Genomic DNA, 19783 nt, shown 5'->3' on the forward strand with positions numbered 1-19783 from the left:
TTCATTTCTTTTCATGTTAAGTAATGTGTAAATAGAAGGATATCTGGCTCTGACCTCTACGTCTCGAACGTCAGACATCATAAAAGCTGGTTCTTGGGCTTTCCCTTTGAGATTCTAATGCCAAAGGCGTGAAGACCACACTTTGGAAAGCCGTGTATTTCCTGACACATTCTCTCAGTGAAAACCTTCATTTAAGCCCTAGTTGCAAACTGAAACACATGCACGTCGGAAGGAGAAATGGGCAATTAACCAGTAGGGTCTGGTGCTCTGTAGGGATTGCAGATGCTAGCTGGGGCTGGGTGTGTGTGTGTGTGTGTGTGGGGGGGGGGGGGGGGTGGAGTTCAGGATGGGGTAGAGAACTGAACTTGATCTGACCTTACGGGAGAACGTTGGATAATGTACTAACCATTTGTACTGCTAAGGAGATGCACTGTCAGAGGCAACTGCAGGAAACACTGATAAAGAACTATGAAGAACAGTGCATTAGAATAAGCCTGATAAAGAATTATGGAAGAAAAGGACGTGAGGGTCAGCTCTATGTACTGATCACCCAGACTGGATAGTGGCTGGCTGTTCACTAAATTTAGGATAATATATAACAACTCCAGCTTTAATTCCATAAAAATAGAAGAGGAAAATCCACTATAATGTTGTAGCCACTTTGCTGCTACCTGCATGCATTCTGCTTTTCCCCCCTTCAATAGTAAACTCAGCTAATTCTGTCTTTATGAATTGGTGATTGGCGTGGTCTCCAACAAGCCAACGACAACAGTGGTCCAGTCGGCTGCTGCCTTGCAGAAACGAGGGACTAGTTTGCCAGATATTTGTATTCTTCAAGGGATTCTGCAAATTTGCATTTCTAGGTTAGAGCTGCAGCTTTTTAAATGTTGGTTACTGTTTAATTTTTTTTAAAAAAAATGCTGTGTGGGCCTAAAAACCGAGTCTGAGGACAAAACCTCCTCCACCCCAGGCTGCTTTCCCTTAACATAGTACACAGAAAAAAAGGAGGGTGGGGGAGGGCCGTGTACAAGTTTTGACCCTCTCCTCTTCTTAATAGACAAAAAGAACTTTTTCTGAAAAGATTCATCCATTAACCTGCAGAACTATTGACCAGGATTACATTATCAAATGATGGAAAGACTAAAATATACATATACACAAGTTGACATCCTTAAAATCATTCTTTACCTTTTATTTTTCAACATTTGCCCTGATTATGCCTCTTAGTTTATAGATAAGGATAGAACACACATAATCATATGTTGGGGCAGAATAAAGGGAGAACTTCAGGAACTGAGCTTAATTATACTAACCATGGAAGACAAGACTTGTTGGAAAAAGAAAGGAGAAAGAAGAACCAAATCCAATGAACAATAAACAAAAGACAGAGATGCCAGGCTGAATTTACGCCTGTGAGAAACTAAAACCCCGGGCAGACCGCAGCCTGCAGAGCTGGCTCCTCACCTGCGGAGTCATCCGAGGGCTCCCACCGGTACTGCGGCGTGGAGTACAGCTCGGCTTTGGCGGGGCCATTCTCGATGGGAAGACTGGGGTGGATGGTGTGGTAGTCCACGGGGTTGCCATTCACGGTGACCAGCAGGCCCTGCAGGGACGTGAGGGAAGAGGCACACCTGTGATGCCGCTGCTGTTTTCAGTGTGGACCTACAGCCTCCTGCCCTTACGCTAAGGTATAACTCAACAGTGAAGGACGGATGGATAGCGAACAGCTTAGTCAGCTAGCCACGTTAGCAAGATGAAATTGTGTCTGTTTCCTCTCCAAACCTATTCTCCACAGACAGATCGCAATAAAATATAACTCTGACCATGTCCCATCTCTGCTGAACACCATGCAATGCACCTCTGTTCTCGGTATAGAGTGCAAACTCTGGAAAAGGCTGCCTGAGGCCTCATGGCCTGGTCTATCTTGCCAGTCTCTGCTCTCATGGCTGTCCTCCTCCCAGCCAGCCTCCAGCTCTAGGGACTCTAGACCTTTCCTGGGCCCTGCCCAGGAGCCTCACTGCCCTGGCCCATCCCTGTCCTGCCCCACAGCCCATGGGCTCTGCACAGGACTCATGCAACAGGTCTCAGCTCAGACGGCACCCCCTCTGGGCATCTCTGCCTGATGCTGCCAGCTTGTAATTCCCTTACTGTAATACGTCATATACGATGTGCAATTTCTTGTTTATTTTTTCCCCTCTGTTTCTTTGGCTTTCCAATTTTAAAGATATGCAATATAAACATGCACATGCACATATACATATGTGTGTGTGTGTCCATGGACACGTAAGAGTTCCTATTCAAATTATGTAGCAGGCAAAGCCACAGAGCAGAACGCTTTTTAAAAAACTTCCAACATGATTTAACATGTTTTTTTTTAAAGTTTAAATACATTCTATATGACTATGCTGGAGTTCACAAGTCAGTATTTTAATAGCAATAAACCAGATATAATTTCTACAAAATAATTATTCAAAAAGTTAGAGAAATTGTATAGATCATTAAAATATACTAAAGGAGCTAACTCCATTTCGTCACTTTTACATCACTTATGCACACATAAATAATAATTCTAAGGATATACTAACATCAGATGGTTTGTAGTCATCTTGGGTCATGGATAAAAGCTGCAAAAAGCAATGCAGGACAGCATGTTAATATATAAGCCAAAAGCATTGTAATGTTTATATATATATCTACCAAGTTTCACCACACACATATCCATTCTCTTAAACTAGCTCGATGCTAGTATGTTAAAATTGCCATGCAAAATGTAAAGGGACAAATAATTGAGTGGGATGTTGCTGTTTGTTATAATACTAGAGGCCCGATGCACGAAATTCGTGCAAGGGGCTCGGCCCCCACTGCCACCGCAGCGCCTCTGCCTCGGTCCCTGCCACCGCGGCTCCTTCTGGAAGGTCATCCGGAAGGAATTCCGGAAGGACTTCCAGTCTAATTAGCATATTACGCTTTTATTACTATAGGTTGTCCAGCTTCTGATGCTAACTTTTAATTATAACAGCAAGGAAGCAGGCATAAACAACATCACTATAAACGTTAATTACATTTTCAAGTGTTTTGTTCTAATAGATTAAACCGCTTGATTTTATATTCCTAGAACCCTCTGAGACACTGCAGAATTCTGAGTGTTCGCTTTTCAAGAAATAGACGTTTCATAATAAAGAAAACATTATTTGCTGTGTGGTTTGAGATTATTTTAAGATTTGCATGCTGTCTACAACAAAAGAATTATTATAGGACTGTATTTTTTTAGCTATGTTAGTGCCGGATGGTTTGGGCTCCCCGTAAATAATAAACATTTGCTTTGTCAGTGCAAAGGGGTCCCAGATCTTTTAAGTCAGGACTCATTTACATTCTTACAAATCACTGGGGGGAGGGCAAAGTGTTCTTTATATGAGTACTATTTGTCAGTATCTACCATTGAGAAATGAAAACTGAGACATTTAAAGATATTACATATTCATTAAAAATTAAATAGCCTTATATGTTAACATAGATATTCAGACAGCTGCATTTTAAAAACAGTGAAAAGAGTGGCATTGCTTTATGCTTTTGCATATCTTTTTAATGTCTGATTGATTTAAAAGAAGGCAGCTGGATTCTCATATCTGTTTCTGCATTCAATCTGTCGTGATATGTTGTGTTGGTTGAAGTATGTGAAGAAAATCTGGTTCACTGAGACTTGTAGTTGGCAAAGGAAGAAGTATTTCAATAGTCTATCCTGACAATGGTAGGTAGTTTTATTTGCTACTGCATCAAACTCAGTAAATTGTAGGAACTTGAAGGTTAGTTGCAATGTGAAATCTGAAATCAAATCAAACTTTACACAATGTTTCATCAAAATCCATTGATATACTGGCACGCTCGGAGATATTGCGGGTTTGGTTCCAGACCCCTGCAATAAAGTGAGTATTGACATAAAGCAAGTCATCACCTTTTTACCGGTGGAGGGTTTGCCTTCAATTTGAAAAAAGACACATCTGAGAAGCGCAATAAATCAAAGCACAATAAAGCAAGGTATGCCTGTACCTTGCACCTTGTATGGATCTTTCACCCACACATCGCAATATCAGATGTTGGTGATTTGCTTCAGTGAGTCATACAGCCCTACCAGTATTGACATATTTCATCACACAATATTTAAAACTGCACATTTGTTAATATCAGCACTGATTTTACCAGAATAGTCCTTACGTATTGGGAAGTTTTCAAGCCCTTGGTAGTAGGTACAAATTTTTCAATGTTGAATTTTCACTCAGAAGTTCAAATTTTATCATTGGCGACAAGTGCTCTGAGCTGGTGCCTTGAAAAGATGGGCTCCCTATATTTATCTTCCAGTAACTGTCTGCCAAACACCCACACCTGAGTAACCACAATCTGTCTATCAGCTATTCTTTCAAGTAAACCTGGTGTTCAGCAGAAAACGGCTAGTTCAACCCACACTTCCAATGACTCAAATGCTTTTCATCGACACAGTTGTCATACTTCAGTATGTGGTACTTTGTGCCGACTCCTTATTTTGTCACACATAATATTAAAAAGACGTGTGCTCTAAGGTTGAGACTTAAGAAAATTAATAAAAAGTTTGGTTCATCAAGGATATACTTAAATGGAACTGGCCTTTTTGCTTTGCTTTTTGCAAGTGTGTGGCCATGAAGAGTTGACCATGACTGTAGGGGTTCATGCCACTGCCTTGGTTTGTGCTTTTGTACCATCAGAAAAAAAAAAAATTCGTTAGCACAACGAAAGGTAAATATTTAACCAATTATTACAAAAAGAGTTTTGAGCTTGTGGATTGCTGTAAGGGCCGCAGGAATCCTCAGAGGTGCACTGACCTCACTCTGGCAACTGCTGTGCTGTCCTTTGTGGATATCATCACTTAGTGAAATGAGCAGGATCATCTGAAACATGGTGTAATGAGAGAGGAAAGGGACCCTGGAAACCCTCAGATATCCGAGGGTGCCACATCTTCTCCACATTGCTGCCAGCTCCCTAAGACAGCGTTTCATTGTTCCACCCTCTCTCAGCACAGGATGGCCTTGCATAGAATGAGACCATGTGTCTTAGAGAAACTCGCCTACCACCAAATAAATCAGAGTACCTGCTCCTCAATACTCTGACATGCTACAAAGCAAAACTGCTGACCCCATCCATATAAAATGAGATTCTTTGTCTTTGGAACATTGCAAATGGGACATTATAGCAAGTCAGTATAGCAATGATTGAGTTGAGTTCAAAATGGTTAATATGTGCTCAAAACATTATATGAATTACCCAACTGTGACTCACTTTTCCTTGTCAATCCATACTGTTGCTTCACAGTAGTAAGAGACACCTAATTGTATTCATATAGATTGTTTTGATCTTCTCTAAGTGGTTTCTTGAGTTATTATTGTGGCTGACTACCTAATAGAGTGAAAGTATTATCTCCAATGTATTTCAACACTGAGACTTTCACCACCCAGTGCTAACAGATTACTTCCTTAGGTTTTGGTTGTTTTAATACAGCTTTATTTTGTTAAGTGAAGAACATTCTTTCTCTTTAGGATTAAGAGACTTCAGTGGAAAGCACAGAAATACAGAATGACGTCTCATAGAGTACAATGGGGCCATGGTATACCCTTTGGAAGCACTATGCACCCTCTTGAATAGAGCTCTCTGCTACTAAGACTTCAAAGTCAACCCATTTCTATAAACTGAGCAACTTGAGATTGATACTATATGACCTACATTCAGCAATATAACATGAAAATAGCAAAATAAAGTAGGAAATAGAAATTCCTTTCTTAGTGTCTTACTTTTCTCTCATCAGTTGGGTAATGGGTTGCATACCACAGGCTCCGTCTCCTCTCAGCTGTTATTTGGATGGGACTACAGGCCAGGGCTCTCTCCTCCTTGGTCCTCTCATCCTGCACCTGAGACACAGAATAATAACTCACAGGACCAGCCCTGCTTCCCGGAGCAGTTCCCTCAACCACCGGGGTGACCAGGGAAACTTTCCAGCTTTGCTTTGATATGATTATTTTTTAAATTAATGTATACAATATAAGAGATTTTATCAAGACACTTTCAAAAATAACAAAAATGCTGTAATTTAAATGCTCAGCTCATCATTATTAATGTTCCTGATTACTATTAAGCCCCATCAATTATAGGAATATGTTCTAATGTTAAACATCCACAGCCTCTCCATGTGTGTTCTACACACTAGAAGACAACTATGCAAATGGTTCTTAGAGGAAGAGCTTTACAATAAAAGTGCACAGTTAACTAGGTAACCCAACCATGGACAATCTTTAATTAAGAAGAAATTTATTAAAGCCAAAATCACCTAGAATTTAGACACAATATTAAGCAAGAATATATCTTATTCACAAAACTGTGGCCTTGCCTAAGAAGACATTGGCCTAAATTAGACAATTGGTCTGGGAGAGATGATAAAGAGAGGGTATAAGGAACAGAATGCTGTCTCAACAAAGATGGCCCAATACAAAGGGAATTAACCACTGATTTTGGAGCAGAGGGAGGGGACATAGTCCTACTGCCCAGTTCCCCAGTTCCAGTGCCAGCATGCAGCACCCACGGAAACACTCAGGCACACTGGGTGGAAATTCACACTTGCCAGGTGGGAGTCCATATGTTACATTTAAGTTTTGACACCTGCTTCTCTCTCTCTCTCAAACATGTATGGTAGACTTTTACCACAGTACTAACCTTAATTTGCTGGCTGGCATTTTTCATGCCATGTGCCTGGTGATCTGGAATTATGATATAATCGGTCACCTGTCTTCCATCATTGCCTCGATGAGCCACACCCCTGCAGCCCCTGTGATTTGTAATACTGCTATTAACTGTGCAGGCTATAACCTGGGTGGTCTTCCTAGCTGCCTCCCTTTGTCCCCACATGCCCTGCGGCTAAGGAAGCCCAATGTCTCATTTGAACGTCTCATCCGCTGGAGTAGGGATAACACCTGCACCTTTGTGACAGCGGGACAGCCAGGGCACACAGCGCCTGCCATTCTGCGGGTCCACCCGAGAAATCTGAGAAAGCTAAGGGCACTTACAAACTCTTACCAACTCGAATTCCTTGAAGTAACTTTCGTCAATTATAAAACACTGTTCAGAAATAGTTCCCATAATACATTTTAGTTTCTTTTGTACACGCATTTACTCGCGCATATATACATACTCATATCCGTATGTGGTTTTGTGGTGGAAGCAAACACAATAAACACTTAAAGGATTTTACTGGCACACTTGAATTTCAGAAGGGAATCGGATAAAAACGTAACTGATGATAAGTTGGATTCCCTATGACCCCATGAAGCATTTTGTTACTATGCAACTGCCATCAGTGGGCCCCAAAGGAAGGTGATACATGAGAACCCTGTGAACTAGGATGGCTTGTCTGACCCTCATCCTCGGGGACGGGCTGCACAATGGGGAGGTGGTTTCACACAGGAGAGGGAATAGAACAGAGGCCCAGGTTTCAGGTGGCACTTTTGCCAGGAATGGATAGACACATGCACCCTACCCAGTGTCATTGCACTGTCTGCCTCAGATCCCATTTACTTCTCGTGGCTCTTTTTCTCCTGTAAAATGTAGTTTGTTGCTGCTCTATCCTCAGCCCCCAGGTTTGTGTCTGAGACAGTGGCTTGTGATATACAGGGTATCCAAAAGATGTATACACACTCTGAATAATTATAAAGGCAGTGTTTATTAAAATACATTTCATTTCAAAATGTAATAGAAATCAGCTGTTAAAGTGCATATACATTTTTCTAGGACACCCTGTATATTTATTGACTGGCTGCCTGGCTGCCTGGCTGAATAAATGAATGAATGAGTGGATTAGTCTGCAGGTGTGAATACAGAAAAAGGGAAAGTAGACAACCAGGGCCCCAAGCTAGAAGTGATACGAGAGGAGGCATGACTGGATCGCAGAGACTTCAGCCCAGCCGTGCTCATCAGAACCGCCTCGAACCTGTGGACCCCTGCCCCGGCAGGTGCTGGATGGAAGGTGTGTCAACCTGTCTGTACTACTTGCCTCCCTCACATACCAATAAGCTGCCTTAATAACTGAATTTTTTTTTAAGTAACATTTTATCTACCATAAAATGTTATAATTTCTAAAAACATCCACAAAGAATAAAAAGACATTCTGGTAAATCCAAGATTTATAAAAGCCATGCACAAAACTCATGGTATTTAGATAAATAGAAAATGTTTACATAAGTAGCACTTTTGAAATGCAACTTTTTTCTACTCTCTATTACACATTCACATACACATACTAATTGAAAATACGCTAACACCAATGTCTGAAAAAGCAGTTCAGCATTTCCTAAATGGATTTCTCTCCCATTTACCGGATAATGCAGCTGTTAATACTGCACAAGTACAGTGAAGCAATTTTTAATTACTTTCAAACAAAGATAAAGGGGTTTTTCTCCCTCAAAACATGTTTTAATCATGAAAACAACTGAGCTGCTTACAGACATTGAGGTTCTATCATGCCATCAGTGCTTAGAGGATAGAGGTCTGAGAAATTTGGAAAACTCCAGTCACTGCAAGAACATGGTATATAGTCACTGAGAACCTAGCTTTGTTCTTAAACATTAGTTTGAATCTGGTTTCTACTCTCCAGTAGGTGTATGATTTCAGACCGCTTTACCACTCTACCCTCATTTTACTCATCTCTAAGCTGGGTACAATACTACTCTTCAGAATAGGTAGTGGATTGAAAAAGACAATGCATGTAAACAGCCTCGCATATGGCCTGGCACTTTGTAAGTGCTCAATAATAATGAGTCTTCCATTCTCCACATCACCTATCATTCTTAGCAGCTCATGTTAGTAGCATCAAAGGGAAGCTGGTCTTTGTTCTGATAGTATTTGTACTTAGTACTCTTTGTAGAATCAAAAAACACTATAAACAGAGCACTATAATTCGGGGAATATAGTATTGCTACCAATACTATATTGAGCACTTAATAGGAAAGAACCATTTCACCTGGGGTTTTCCAGGTTACTTTGCAGACAAGATCACAAAAACCCTTTGATCCTTACAAGCGGCTCCTGCAGCCAGATGCGGATCAGAGTTGCCAGCGTGTAGTACATCACCAGCAGCAGGATGGGGTTGGCGTGGTGGTGCCATGACAGGTGTGGGTTTGCTACGATCTTCCACGTGCTGGAACAGTCTGTTTGAACCACTGATTTGATACCAAACAACCTGTCAAAAAATAAATAAAAATATTTAAGAAACTTAACAAACTCTGTGTCCCTAATACAGAAAAGAAAAATCTTGGTTTTAGTCCATACATGAGCTCTTCTTAGGTTAATCCATCTTATTCTAGATATTCCATTACTCTTCTGTATATATAACTACATCTTTAAATAATATATGTATTTATATATGTCCTTAAGTCATATATGTGTGTTAGTATGTGTGTGTGTGTGTGTGTGTGTGTGTGTGTAAATGTTGCCAACATTAGCCAGATGACCTTTACATTGGTTCAAAGATCTAGCTAATACTAAATCCTTGCACACCTATTAGAAATTTACATTTTAATTGTCAGTCAGCCCTATGTAAACATGCTTTATTGAAATGTCAGGTCAGTAGTAACATGTTACTAAATCCAGGTCAATGAGCACATATTTTGTATTTGGTAGGATTTAGCATTAGCTATTCAGTTAGTGTTGATATTATTGGGCAAATGGTAACATTGGAAACTATTCTACAATTCAGTCATAAAAGCCAGATATTATATACTATGGTTTCTGATAGATATATGTCCACCTAACTTTATTTATGGGCAATTATATTTTTTACTTTGAAATATAATTATTTACTTTGAAACATACTTTTATGAGGTGTTTTAAATTCTGAAATTATTTATGTTCCTTCTACTAATAATGAGAATGTATCTAATTATATAATGGGAAAATATGTAAAATACAATTCATTTAGAAATTCACTTTATATGAATTTTTCTAAGAAAGGATTCTAAAGGAATTTCTTACATGTGAAATTCCTTTGATTGTTATGTTACACTAGAGGCCTGGTGCACAAAATTCATGCACGGGGGTGTGTGTCCCTCAGCCCAGCCTGCACCCTCTCCAATCTGGGACCCCTCGAGGGATGTCCGACTGCCCGTTTAGGCCCAATCCTAAATGGGCAGTCAGACATCCTCTCACAATCCAGGACTGCTGGCTCCCAACTGCTCGCCTGCCTGCCTTCCTGATTGCCCCTAATTACTTCTGCCTGCCAGCCTGATCACCCCTTAACCACTCCCCTCCCAGCCTGATTGATGCCTAACTGCTCCCCTGCCAGCCTGTTTGCCCCTAAATACCCTCCCCTGCAAGCCTGGTCAACCCTAACTGCCCTCCCCTGCAGGCTTGATTGCCCCCAACTGCCCTCCCTTGCAGGCCTGGTCCCGCCCAGCTGCCCTCCCATGCTGGTCATCTTGTGACAGCCATCTTGTGTCCATATGGGGGCAGTCATCTTTGACCACATAGGGGCAGCCATATTGTGTTGGAGTGACGGTCAATTTGCATATTATTCTTTTATTACATAGGATTAGATAGGATTGAGGCCTGGTGCATGTGTGGAAGCCAGCTGGTTTGCCCTGAAGGGTGTCCCGGATCAGGGTGGGGATTCCCTTGGGGCATGGGACGGCCTGGGCGAGGGGCCTGTGGTGGTTTGCAGGCTGGCCACGCCCCCTGGCGACCCAAGCAGAGGCCCTGGTATCTGGGATTTATTTATCTTCTATAATTGAAACTTTGTAGCCTTAAGCGGAGGCCAAGACAGGCCAGGGCTGCGGAAACATGGCTTCCTCCATTACCGGGGGCAACTCAAGCCTCCTGCTCTCTCCAGCTCTGTGGCTGCTGCCATTTTTGTTGGGATTTATTTATCTTCTATAATTGAAACTTTGTAGCCTTGAGTGGAGGCCTATGCCGACCAGGGCAGGCGGAAAGCTTGGCTTCCTCCATTGCTGGGGAAACCCAAGCCTCCTGCTCTCTCCATGGCCATAGCCATCTTGGTTGGGTTAATTTGCATACTCGTTCCCGATTGGCTGGTGGGCATGGCCTGTGGGTGTAGCAGAGGTAAAGTCAATTTGCATATTACTCTTTTATTAGATAGGATTCTTCATTCAGTTATAAGACCTTCTAAGACTAAATGTCCCTCACTCATAAACCTTTACATTTATTGTTTTCTATCACAAAACAAGTAGAGTACTGGTGAACTTCTGAACCCAAATTTTAAGATAAACTACATAGAAATTAAACTTATCCACTTTATAGCCCTGGGGAGGTGGAGGGATGTGGGAGGCATTTTCTGTAGAACTGGCTTTCTGGCAGCTAGTGGCAGACTTGTCTCCAGGAGAAATTTCAGCCCAGAATGGGCAACTGTGGCTCTGATTATATGGGATGTGGTGACACTCAAGGAGTAGCGTGGCATGAGGATGTGGCAGTAATCATGACACTGGCACTTGGTGAATGGCTGAGGGCTCAAGAAACACTAGCCCAGGGAGACAAGCCCCCTTCAGTGCTTAAGGAGCCGTACAAGGATGAAGCAGAGTCCTGGGGCTCTGAGATCCCTTTCGTGTGCTTCTTCTCCTTTGGAACTTCAAACAACTGTGGCATCTGCAGCATCTCCCCTCTCCAGCTGGAGTTCCCTTGGGATCCTTTAAAGCACCACTACCTGGCCCTACCTCGGACTAGCTGAGATCTCTCTGGGTAAAGCTGAAGGTGGTAGAACATTTACAAAGCTTCCCTGCGGGTTATTTGCAATGAGAGCTGCGAATAACCTCTCTGAGACCATGTTTACTACAAAGATAAGTAGCTCTATAGTATACATTGTGCACAAACGAAGCAGGTTGTAAAAGACATCACCTCAGAGAGCTGTGAGAGCCCGGCTGACTGTTTAAGTCTCTATCTTCCCTCTGCTTAGACAAAGCTCATAAAGCTTCTTGGGTCTCCAGAGACCCTTCCTCCTTTCCTTCAGCTTCAGGTCAAATATACTATCTTGCCTCAGTTTGGAACCTCAAGACTCTGCTTACAAACACATTTATGCAAATCCTTTGTTTAGAGAAGGTATTAGTTTACTCTTTCCCTAAACTCAAAGTTCCCCTGGTAAATACATCTTCAGGCCAGGTTAACATTCCTCTCTAATCTTTGTTTTCACTGCTTTTCTACAGAGCTCATGCCTTTCTGTGAGGTAGGAGAGCGGGATATGGGGTGATTCACAGTATGGGCTTGAGAGTGAAATCTGAGTTCAAACTCTGGCCTTGCCACTCCTATCATGTGCCTTGGGGTAAATAACTTATCGATACCTCAGTTTTCTTATCTTTAAAATGGGGAAAATAGAACCTACCTTATAAAGTTGTTGGAAGCATTTAGTGAATTAGAACTTGACATTGGTTCAATAAACCTTAACTGTGATAATGATGAACCCAGTCCTACAATATAAAGTAGGTGCCTCATTTTCCTTTCACACTTCCTCACAGGGTCCCGGAGCCTTCTTGGGAGAACACAGCAAACAGTGACTGAGTCCTATCCAATGCCAGACACCGTACATCCACAGCCTGCTTTAGCACCTCACTGATTCCATGAGGTAAATATTATTCAACCACCCACAAGATGAGGAGGCCAGAACTCCAGTCTCACAATGAGGGAGCCAGGCAATTGGGACCCATGTCTGTGTGAATTCCAGAGTCCTTCCTCCCCTCCTGAAGCGAAGCTGCCAATTAAAGGCAAAATGCCTGGGACAGGCACAGGAGAAGGACTCTCCTTCTTGCTTGAGCAAGAAGCACCCAGTTCCCTTTGCTCACACCCTCCTCCATCTCTCACATTTACAAGCACATTATTATAGACTCTCCTAGGATGAAGGTCGCACAAATGACCTCAGTCTCTTTGGTAAGGAGGTGGAAGACACAGGATGAGAAATAGATGTTCCAAATTTAGAATATTGAGCAAGAAGCCACTGAAGAGTGTTTATTGTCAAATATAAAACAGAACTTTCTATAAAGACAGAGAAACTTTACAGAAATCTGTTCTATATTTTTCCAACATTCTTTACATCACCAATTCATTTAAAAATGTACATAATGTTAGACTGGAAATATGCCTATGAAAACACTACACAATAAAACTCCTAACCAAGTTCATACATTTCTAGTAATTCTCCCTAAATCCCAATTCTGACAAGCAGTATCTTAGCAAAGGCTTGATTACAAAGATATAACAAATTTTCATATTAATTTCCGTTATGGAAAAACATTTACTTACTCTGATAGTATAATAAATACCATGGTCAGAAACAGATATAAACAAGTCAAAATAAGCCAATGTCACTTATGATTCAATTTCCTTCCTATTTGAACATAAAAAAAAAAACCTTCTGTTTTTATAGACACTTTGTAAGATTCCCTCAGTTACTGGATTACAATAACAAATTCCCATAAAATGGAATAAAATAACTCTCTGAAATCACTTCCCTCATTATATTAACTCCCCCTGACTGATTATTACTGAAATTTATAATGCTAAATCTCAATAATGAGTAATAAAGCTGCTATCATATGAGCAGCCAATCTGAAGCTGATTTGACTCATTTTTTTTAGGGCTTGAAGATTTTTGAGCAGAAATATATCTTTGCAATCACTGACCTCTAACCCTCCACTCATATCTCCTCTCAATAACCTACCTCCTTTCTGGCCCAGATAAGAATTGCTCAAGGTCATATATTAGATTGAAGAAAAGAGCTAGATTTAGATAAAAGGATTCTTGAAAACAGTCATCAATCCTTGGTAATTCCACTACTTTGATGCTAATGGCTAGACTGAGGTAACGAGGTCTATAATCCTATCTAATAAAGAGGGAATATGCAAATTGACCATCACACCATCACAAAGCTGGCAACGCCCACAGCAGAGGCAGGATTTCCATAACACAAGATGGCTGCACACACAGCAGAGCTGAGTTCCCGTAATGAGCCTTAATGAGCAATAAGCAGTGACCTGAGGCTGCATGGCACTGGGCCAGGGCAGGGGACCTGAGGCCACACCGCCCTCCCCCGACCACCCCCGGCACCAGGCTAGGGGACCTGAGGCAGCGCTCCCCATCCTGGCACTGGGCTGGGGAACCTGGGGCCACACACACCCCCCCCGGCACCAGGCTAGGGGACCTGAGGCAGCGCTCCCCGTCCTGGCACTGGGCTGGGGGACCTGAGGCCACATACCACTCCTGGCGGGGCTTGACAGGGGACCTCAGGCCATGCCCCTGGCCAAGCGGGGCTTGACGGGGAACCTCAAGGCGTGCTCCCTGCCCTGGTGCCAGGCCAGGGGACCCCTGGCGCCAAGCTGGGGGATCTGAGGGTGTGCAGAGGGACCTGAGGCTGCACCCCCTGCCCAGCATGCGCCAAGGGACCTGAGGCTGTGCCCCCCCCCCCCCCCCCCCCGCACCTGGCGGGGCTTGACAAGTGTGGGGCCGGCTGGGTCTGGATCTCACCCAACAGGGGTGGGGCCGGCTGGTCTGGGTCTCGCATGATTTTGAGGCACTGCAGTGGGCAGGGACTTGACTCTGGGTCCTGTGGCGCGCCCCAGACTCTAACAGGAGTAAGATTTTCATATACATTTTACTAATTTTCTTTTATCTTTGACACTTCTATTATAGAGAAAGGGAAAATAGCAATATTAAAATACTTCCTCTAATTAATCCCCTTTTAATGTGCATGAATTTTGTGCACCAGGCCACTAGTATAATCTAAATAAAGCAATATCACAGAATGTGTCATGTACTAGCTGCTCAAGAAATTATGGTTACTACTACTATTATTATTACTATTAAGCATAATATGAACTTGGTTTATGCCAGGTTCATAGCTCTATTTATAATATCATATTGATATTGCTGGAAAATAAAAATAGATAAATGTCCTCTTTAAGATGGAACAGAACCACAATCAACCTCAAGAAAAAATCTGGGTGGTAATATTTGAAAGAGTTTGGGTGAGATGTTAGGGAGGCTGTGCCAAATTTATAACATTTAATTATTAATATTAATATTAATTATTAGGTTATTTATCAAGAAAAATCTATCTCATTTTGGTAATGTGATCAAAGAAAGGAGAAGAGGGCCACTGAAGACATTCAGTTGTAGATTGGTTTCTGTAAAACAGACATTCTTCTGTTGCTGTGCATATGTGCACTCTTAAACACATATATGTATGTTAGTTTCTTGTATTAAACAAAGAAATACTTTTCGCACAGAAATGGCCCACAACTACTTTCCAATCCAAGAAGAATGTGAATGAGGCGAGGGTGATGTGTAGTCTTGTTTTGACAGTAACAGGACATAGGAAGCATTGCTCCTGGTGGGCTTGATTTCAATAGTCTTCACTAACTTTGTTGTTATGATTTTCCAAGTCTAGAATAGGGAAAGTCTGTGGGTTCAGTGATCCTCAAAAAGAGAAAGAAATCCTCTCTAAGTAGGCAACACAGAATCTCCTGGGGTCACTTTTTTACCCTTCTTGACTACCCTCACCCTTCACCCCCATCTTTCTGATAAATTTGCCTGCAGAATACTCCACCAAACTGAATTCTTGGGAATGGGTTGGTGGAGTGGATACTAAGGAAGGACTATCCTTGAGGATGTTGGGGCCAGCAGGGAAGCTGAGAACTACCAGTAGATGGTGTCTGAATCTCTTCCCATTCCAAAATTCTAACGTGCGATCAGGATGAGTAAAGTGCTCAGAACTGTTGACAGGGGGAAACAAAATTCGTTTTCATATATGAGTGAATGCAAGGATGCACTGTCAAACAAGCAAGGGAACTCAGATGTCCACAGAAAGCCGGGTTTGTGTTTCCAACCCTCGTAAAACATTTCCTCTGAGTTAGACAAATGTCTTTGCTGGAACAAGATTGGATCTATCTTTAAGGGATATTTCTAGCACAGTTCTTCTCTTTCTTATGGCATCCCATTCCTATGAGCATAATACTGCTTTTACACATAAGTTTTTGCTACTTTGGCTCCCAATTCCATTTTTTTCTCCGTGTATTGCATCATATGAAAAACACAGCCAATGTTTAACCATCCTTTTTCATTAGTCTCTTACTTATGCTTTAAACACGTTTCCATGCCAAACCTTTAGACACTTTTTGTGTGTGGGAAAATTGAAATCTGACAGGTTTCACACTACATTGTTTTTTTAAGCTTAGAAAAACTTTGCATTGAGACCCCTGGGCTCTGCATCATGGCTTTGAAGTCTTTTTTGGCACATGCATGTCTTAACTATTTGCCAATTTTCTGTAATTGGGCTTTATGCTACATGTGCAGAACACTGCCTTATAATAAAAACGTTCTGTGCAAAGGACAATTTTGTACTAGGTGGAAGGTGTGCTGTCTTCAGAACTACGATTGTTGATGGACAAGTTGCAGCCAGTTGGAAGTTCTTTTCCATTTAACTATTAAAGGCGCTCTACCTTCTCTGAAGTCACATCCAGGGTTCATAAGAGAACATTTATACTCTATGAGCATTTTAAATATATGGTTCATTTCCTTGCCTAAACACATTTTCACCTCTGAGAGAAATGTGAAAAATGAGTCAGGACCAGTCCTCCCAGGACCAGTTAGTTTCTCATCCAGGCTCCTTCCTGCACTGCTTCTTATGACAACAAGACCAAGCTCAACACATAGGTTGTGCAACCTTCCATACTGAGGGGCACAAAGTAAGAAGTAGTAAATGTAGGCACTTCTATTACATGTAACTATAACTTTCCCCAAGTAGCTATAATGTAAACATGGATTTAAATGCCTCGTTTTAGAGTCCAATATAGTTAATAACTGATGAAGTTACAAAGTGGGAGAGAAGGAGACCAACACCAAAGAAGTGATTTCTATGATGAAATAGGTACTGTGTTGATGAATCAAGGTACTATTTGCTATTGTTTTCATTATACATGGAAATTTTAGGCACAAATGACTGACAAGGTAACAAGTGGTGAGGCTTATGACAACAGGTCTGTTGGCTTTCAATCACACCACCCTATTTCTCAGATGCAGTAAGTGGCAATATAAGAAAACCATAAGAATATTAGGAAACCTAAGGAAAGGGAAGTTCCATTACAGGATTCATTTATTAAGTCATCCTTTTATTTGCTGAGTCCTAATTCTGTGTTGTTGGCTATAGTTAGCGCTAGGGATACAACACTATTCCTAGGTAAATACTACACTATTCCTTTTATCAAAGAGCACCACTTTCTAAAGACAACATTACTCAGATATGGTGGAATGCTTTTGGGAAATTGGCGCTGACTTGTCCTCCCCATAGGAAGATGATTGCCAAGATTTTCCTCCCATGGAGTTGCTTTGCCTTGATGGTTTGGGAGTTTCACTTCCTAAGAGAGTAGCTGCTTTATGCTCTTGCATTTTAATTTATAGGAAGGACACTAAAGGGAAAGTTGAAAATTAAAAACTAAGGAGTTTAATTTAATGCCAGAAAGGTCAGAGAAATGTAAGGGAAAAAGACTGGATAACTGCTCTCACAGGAGAAAGCATTGCCATAACATTCCATGAAATATTCTTGTAACATGATCCAACAAAAAGTATAAACTAAACAGATCATTCTTGAGAATTTCCTTTTTTAGGGATTCACAAACATTTTAATGTATAACGTATCATGCAAATATAGCTCGAAGTAATTTTAAAGAAAGACAAAGGTTATGTTTATGAAAAAAATCCACTTCTATCAGTAAATGTCGAATAAGTTAATTATTGATTTTCCCTAATTGAAATTAAATTTTTATTTGACTTAGTAGCCACATAAACCAGTTTCAAACCCAACAAATCATGTCAATGAATGTTAGAGCTGTTTCTTTTTTACTTAGAGTGACAGTGGTCAGGAAGGTGACTATAACAATTTTTCATCAGTATGAACTTCAGGTATGATTTCTTCCACAATTTTATGTGAAACCAGTCCTTTTGAGAACAGGTGGGAAAATCTAACTCCAAAAGTAAAGTATGTATAGTTTTCAAACAAGCACCCACATATCTGATTTTGATAATAAAAGGCCCATTCCTCATAAAAGGTGTGATGTTTAAATCCTGGAATTGAATCCATTAAGCTACTCTGAAAGATATCCTACATAAACATATTAGCTCTGCTATCTGAACCAGGCTTATAATTGTCATGGTTGCCATATTTTTCCTGATAACCACATTGGGGACTAGAGACCAGCTACTCTAGAATGGCCAGAAAAATACATACATTTCCCTTGCCGAATAAATTTTCAGATTATTAAACAATTTCTTCGCATAAAGGATGCCACAGATACACCACTTAAATGTTTGGTGTGAGCAGAGCCTGCATGTGACTGATAAAGAAAAGGCCCCTTCATGTGTTTGCCAGCCTTATGGTTTGAGATGATTGTAGAGGAAGGGATAAATAACTTTCTGAACTTTTGTCATCAGCACCCATAATGACACAAAAATTTGTTTCTTGTTAAGATAACAGAGATTGAATTAACCTTCTGACTGGACCAACCAAAATATATATGCAACAATAATTTGGTGGACACTAGATATCAGGCAATGAAGAATAGTAATCTTTAAGGAATGAGAGAAAACAAGATAATCTCTAAAGTTGCCCAAGATTACTGAATTGAGAGAGTTTCCAGTATTGAAATGGCCTCTCCCAGTGCTGGGAGGAGAAACCCAGGAAGAGTCTGCCAAGTTCCCTGAGTTGAAGAGATGTAGCTTTCAATTAAAAAGAGTTTAGGGATGCTGCAGTACCTAAATTTCAGAGGACAGAGTACCTGAGAGGAAATAACTTTATATAGACAGAACTCCAGAGACCGAAAGAGGGTCATCTTTAAACTCACCAAAGTACAGTCCAGTGCATATATGTGAGGAAACTACTCTAGACTGACAAAATAAAAACTATCAGAAAGGATTGGATGTAACAGTACCTGCTGTTCATACAGGCCAGGGAGTGCCTATCCCACTAGTCAGAGTAAAATCTTTGTGATCATCGAGCATTGGGTAGAGTACACAGAAGAACCTTGACTCAGTAGTGAGAAATAATCCATCCAAATGAGCACTGCATTTGTTCTTCCTAAAAAAATCTTAAAAATAAGACTTGAAAGGCTCAAACGTGTCCATGCAATTTAACTGCCTCCTAGAACACACCTTATGAGTAATTTTAAGAATACAAAATATTTAGCACCCAACAAGGTAAAAATAGCAATGTCTGGCATCTAAGCAAACATTACCAAGTATACAAATTATAAACAATTTAAACGGGTGAAAAATCAATATTAAAACTGACCCAAATTTGATAGAAATGCTAAATCAGTAACTAAAGTTACATAGATATATTCATGTATACAAAAAGCTATATAAAGACATAAAAGATAAAAAAACTCAGTGCTTGAGTCAATAGCACATATACTAGAATTGGAACAATAGAGAGAAGATTAGAATGGCCCCTGCACAAAGATGACATGCAAATTTATAAAGTGTTCATATTTTTATTGGACAGATACATGTGCAAAAATGAAACTAGGCCATATTCTTACACCATATACAAGATAAATTCAAAATAAAGACTGAAATGTAAGACTAAAAACCATAAAACTCTTAGAGAAAATGTGGGCAGTATACTCCATGACATTTTTCTTAGCATATACAAAGAAAGAGGAAAATATGACTTATTCAAAAGCACAAAGTAAATTGATATAAATCATACCAGGAGACACATAGACAT

At 40.8% G+C, this 19783-nt stretch overlaps 1 protein-coding gene across 1 annotated transcript in view; it reads right to left on the bottom strand.

Annotated features, from left to right (window-relative positions):
* PIEZO2 (piezo type mechanosensitive ion channel component 2) overlaps positions 1–19783 on the bottom strand; it is a gene marked incomplete at its 3' end in the record, with an annotated part of 333950 nt that overhangs the window by 99397 nt on the left and 214770 nt on the right. Inside the window, exons 8-11 of the mRNA XM_079783425.1 lie at positions 9088–9250; positions 5817–5933; positions 2586–2624; positions 1465–1603 (exon numbers count right to left, since the gene is read on the bottom strand). Of these exons, the coding sequence (XP_079639551.1) occupies positions 1465–1603; positions 2586–2624; positions 5817–5933; positions 9088–9250 (458 nt within the window). The remainder of the gene's footprint in view (positions 1–1464; positions 1604–2585; positions 2625–5816; positions 5934–9087; positions 9251–19783) is intronic.

The sequence above is a fragment of the Cnephaeus nilssonii genome, assembly GCF_951640355.1.
Source record: "Cnephaeus nilssonii genome assembly, chromosome: 11".
In the NCBI taxonomy this organism is placed as follows: Eukaryota; Metazoa; Chordata; class Mammalia; order Chiroptera; family Vespertilionidae; genus Cnephaeus; species Cnephaeus nilssonii.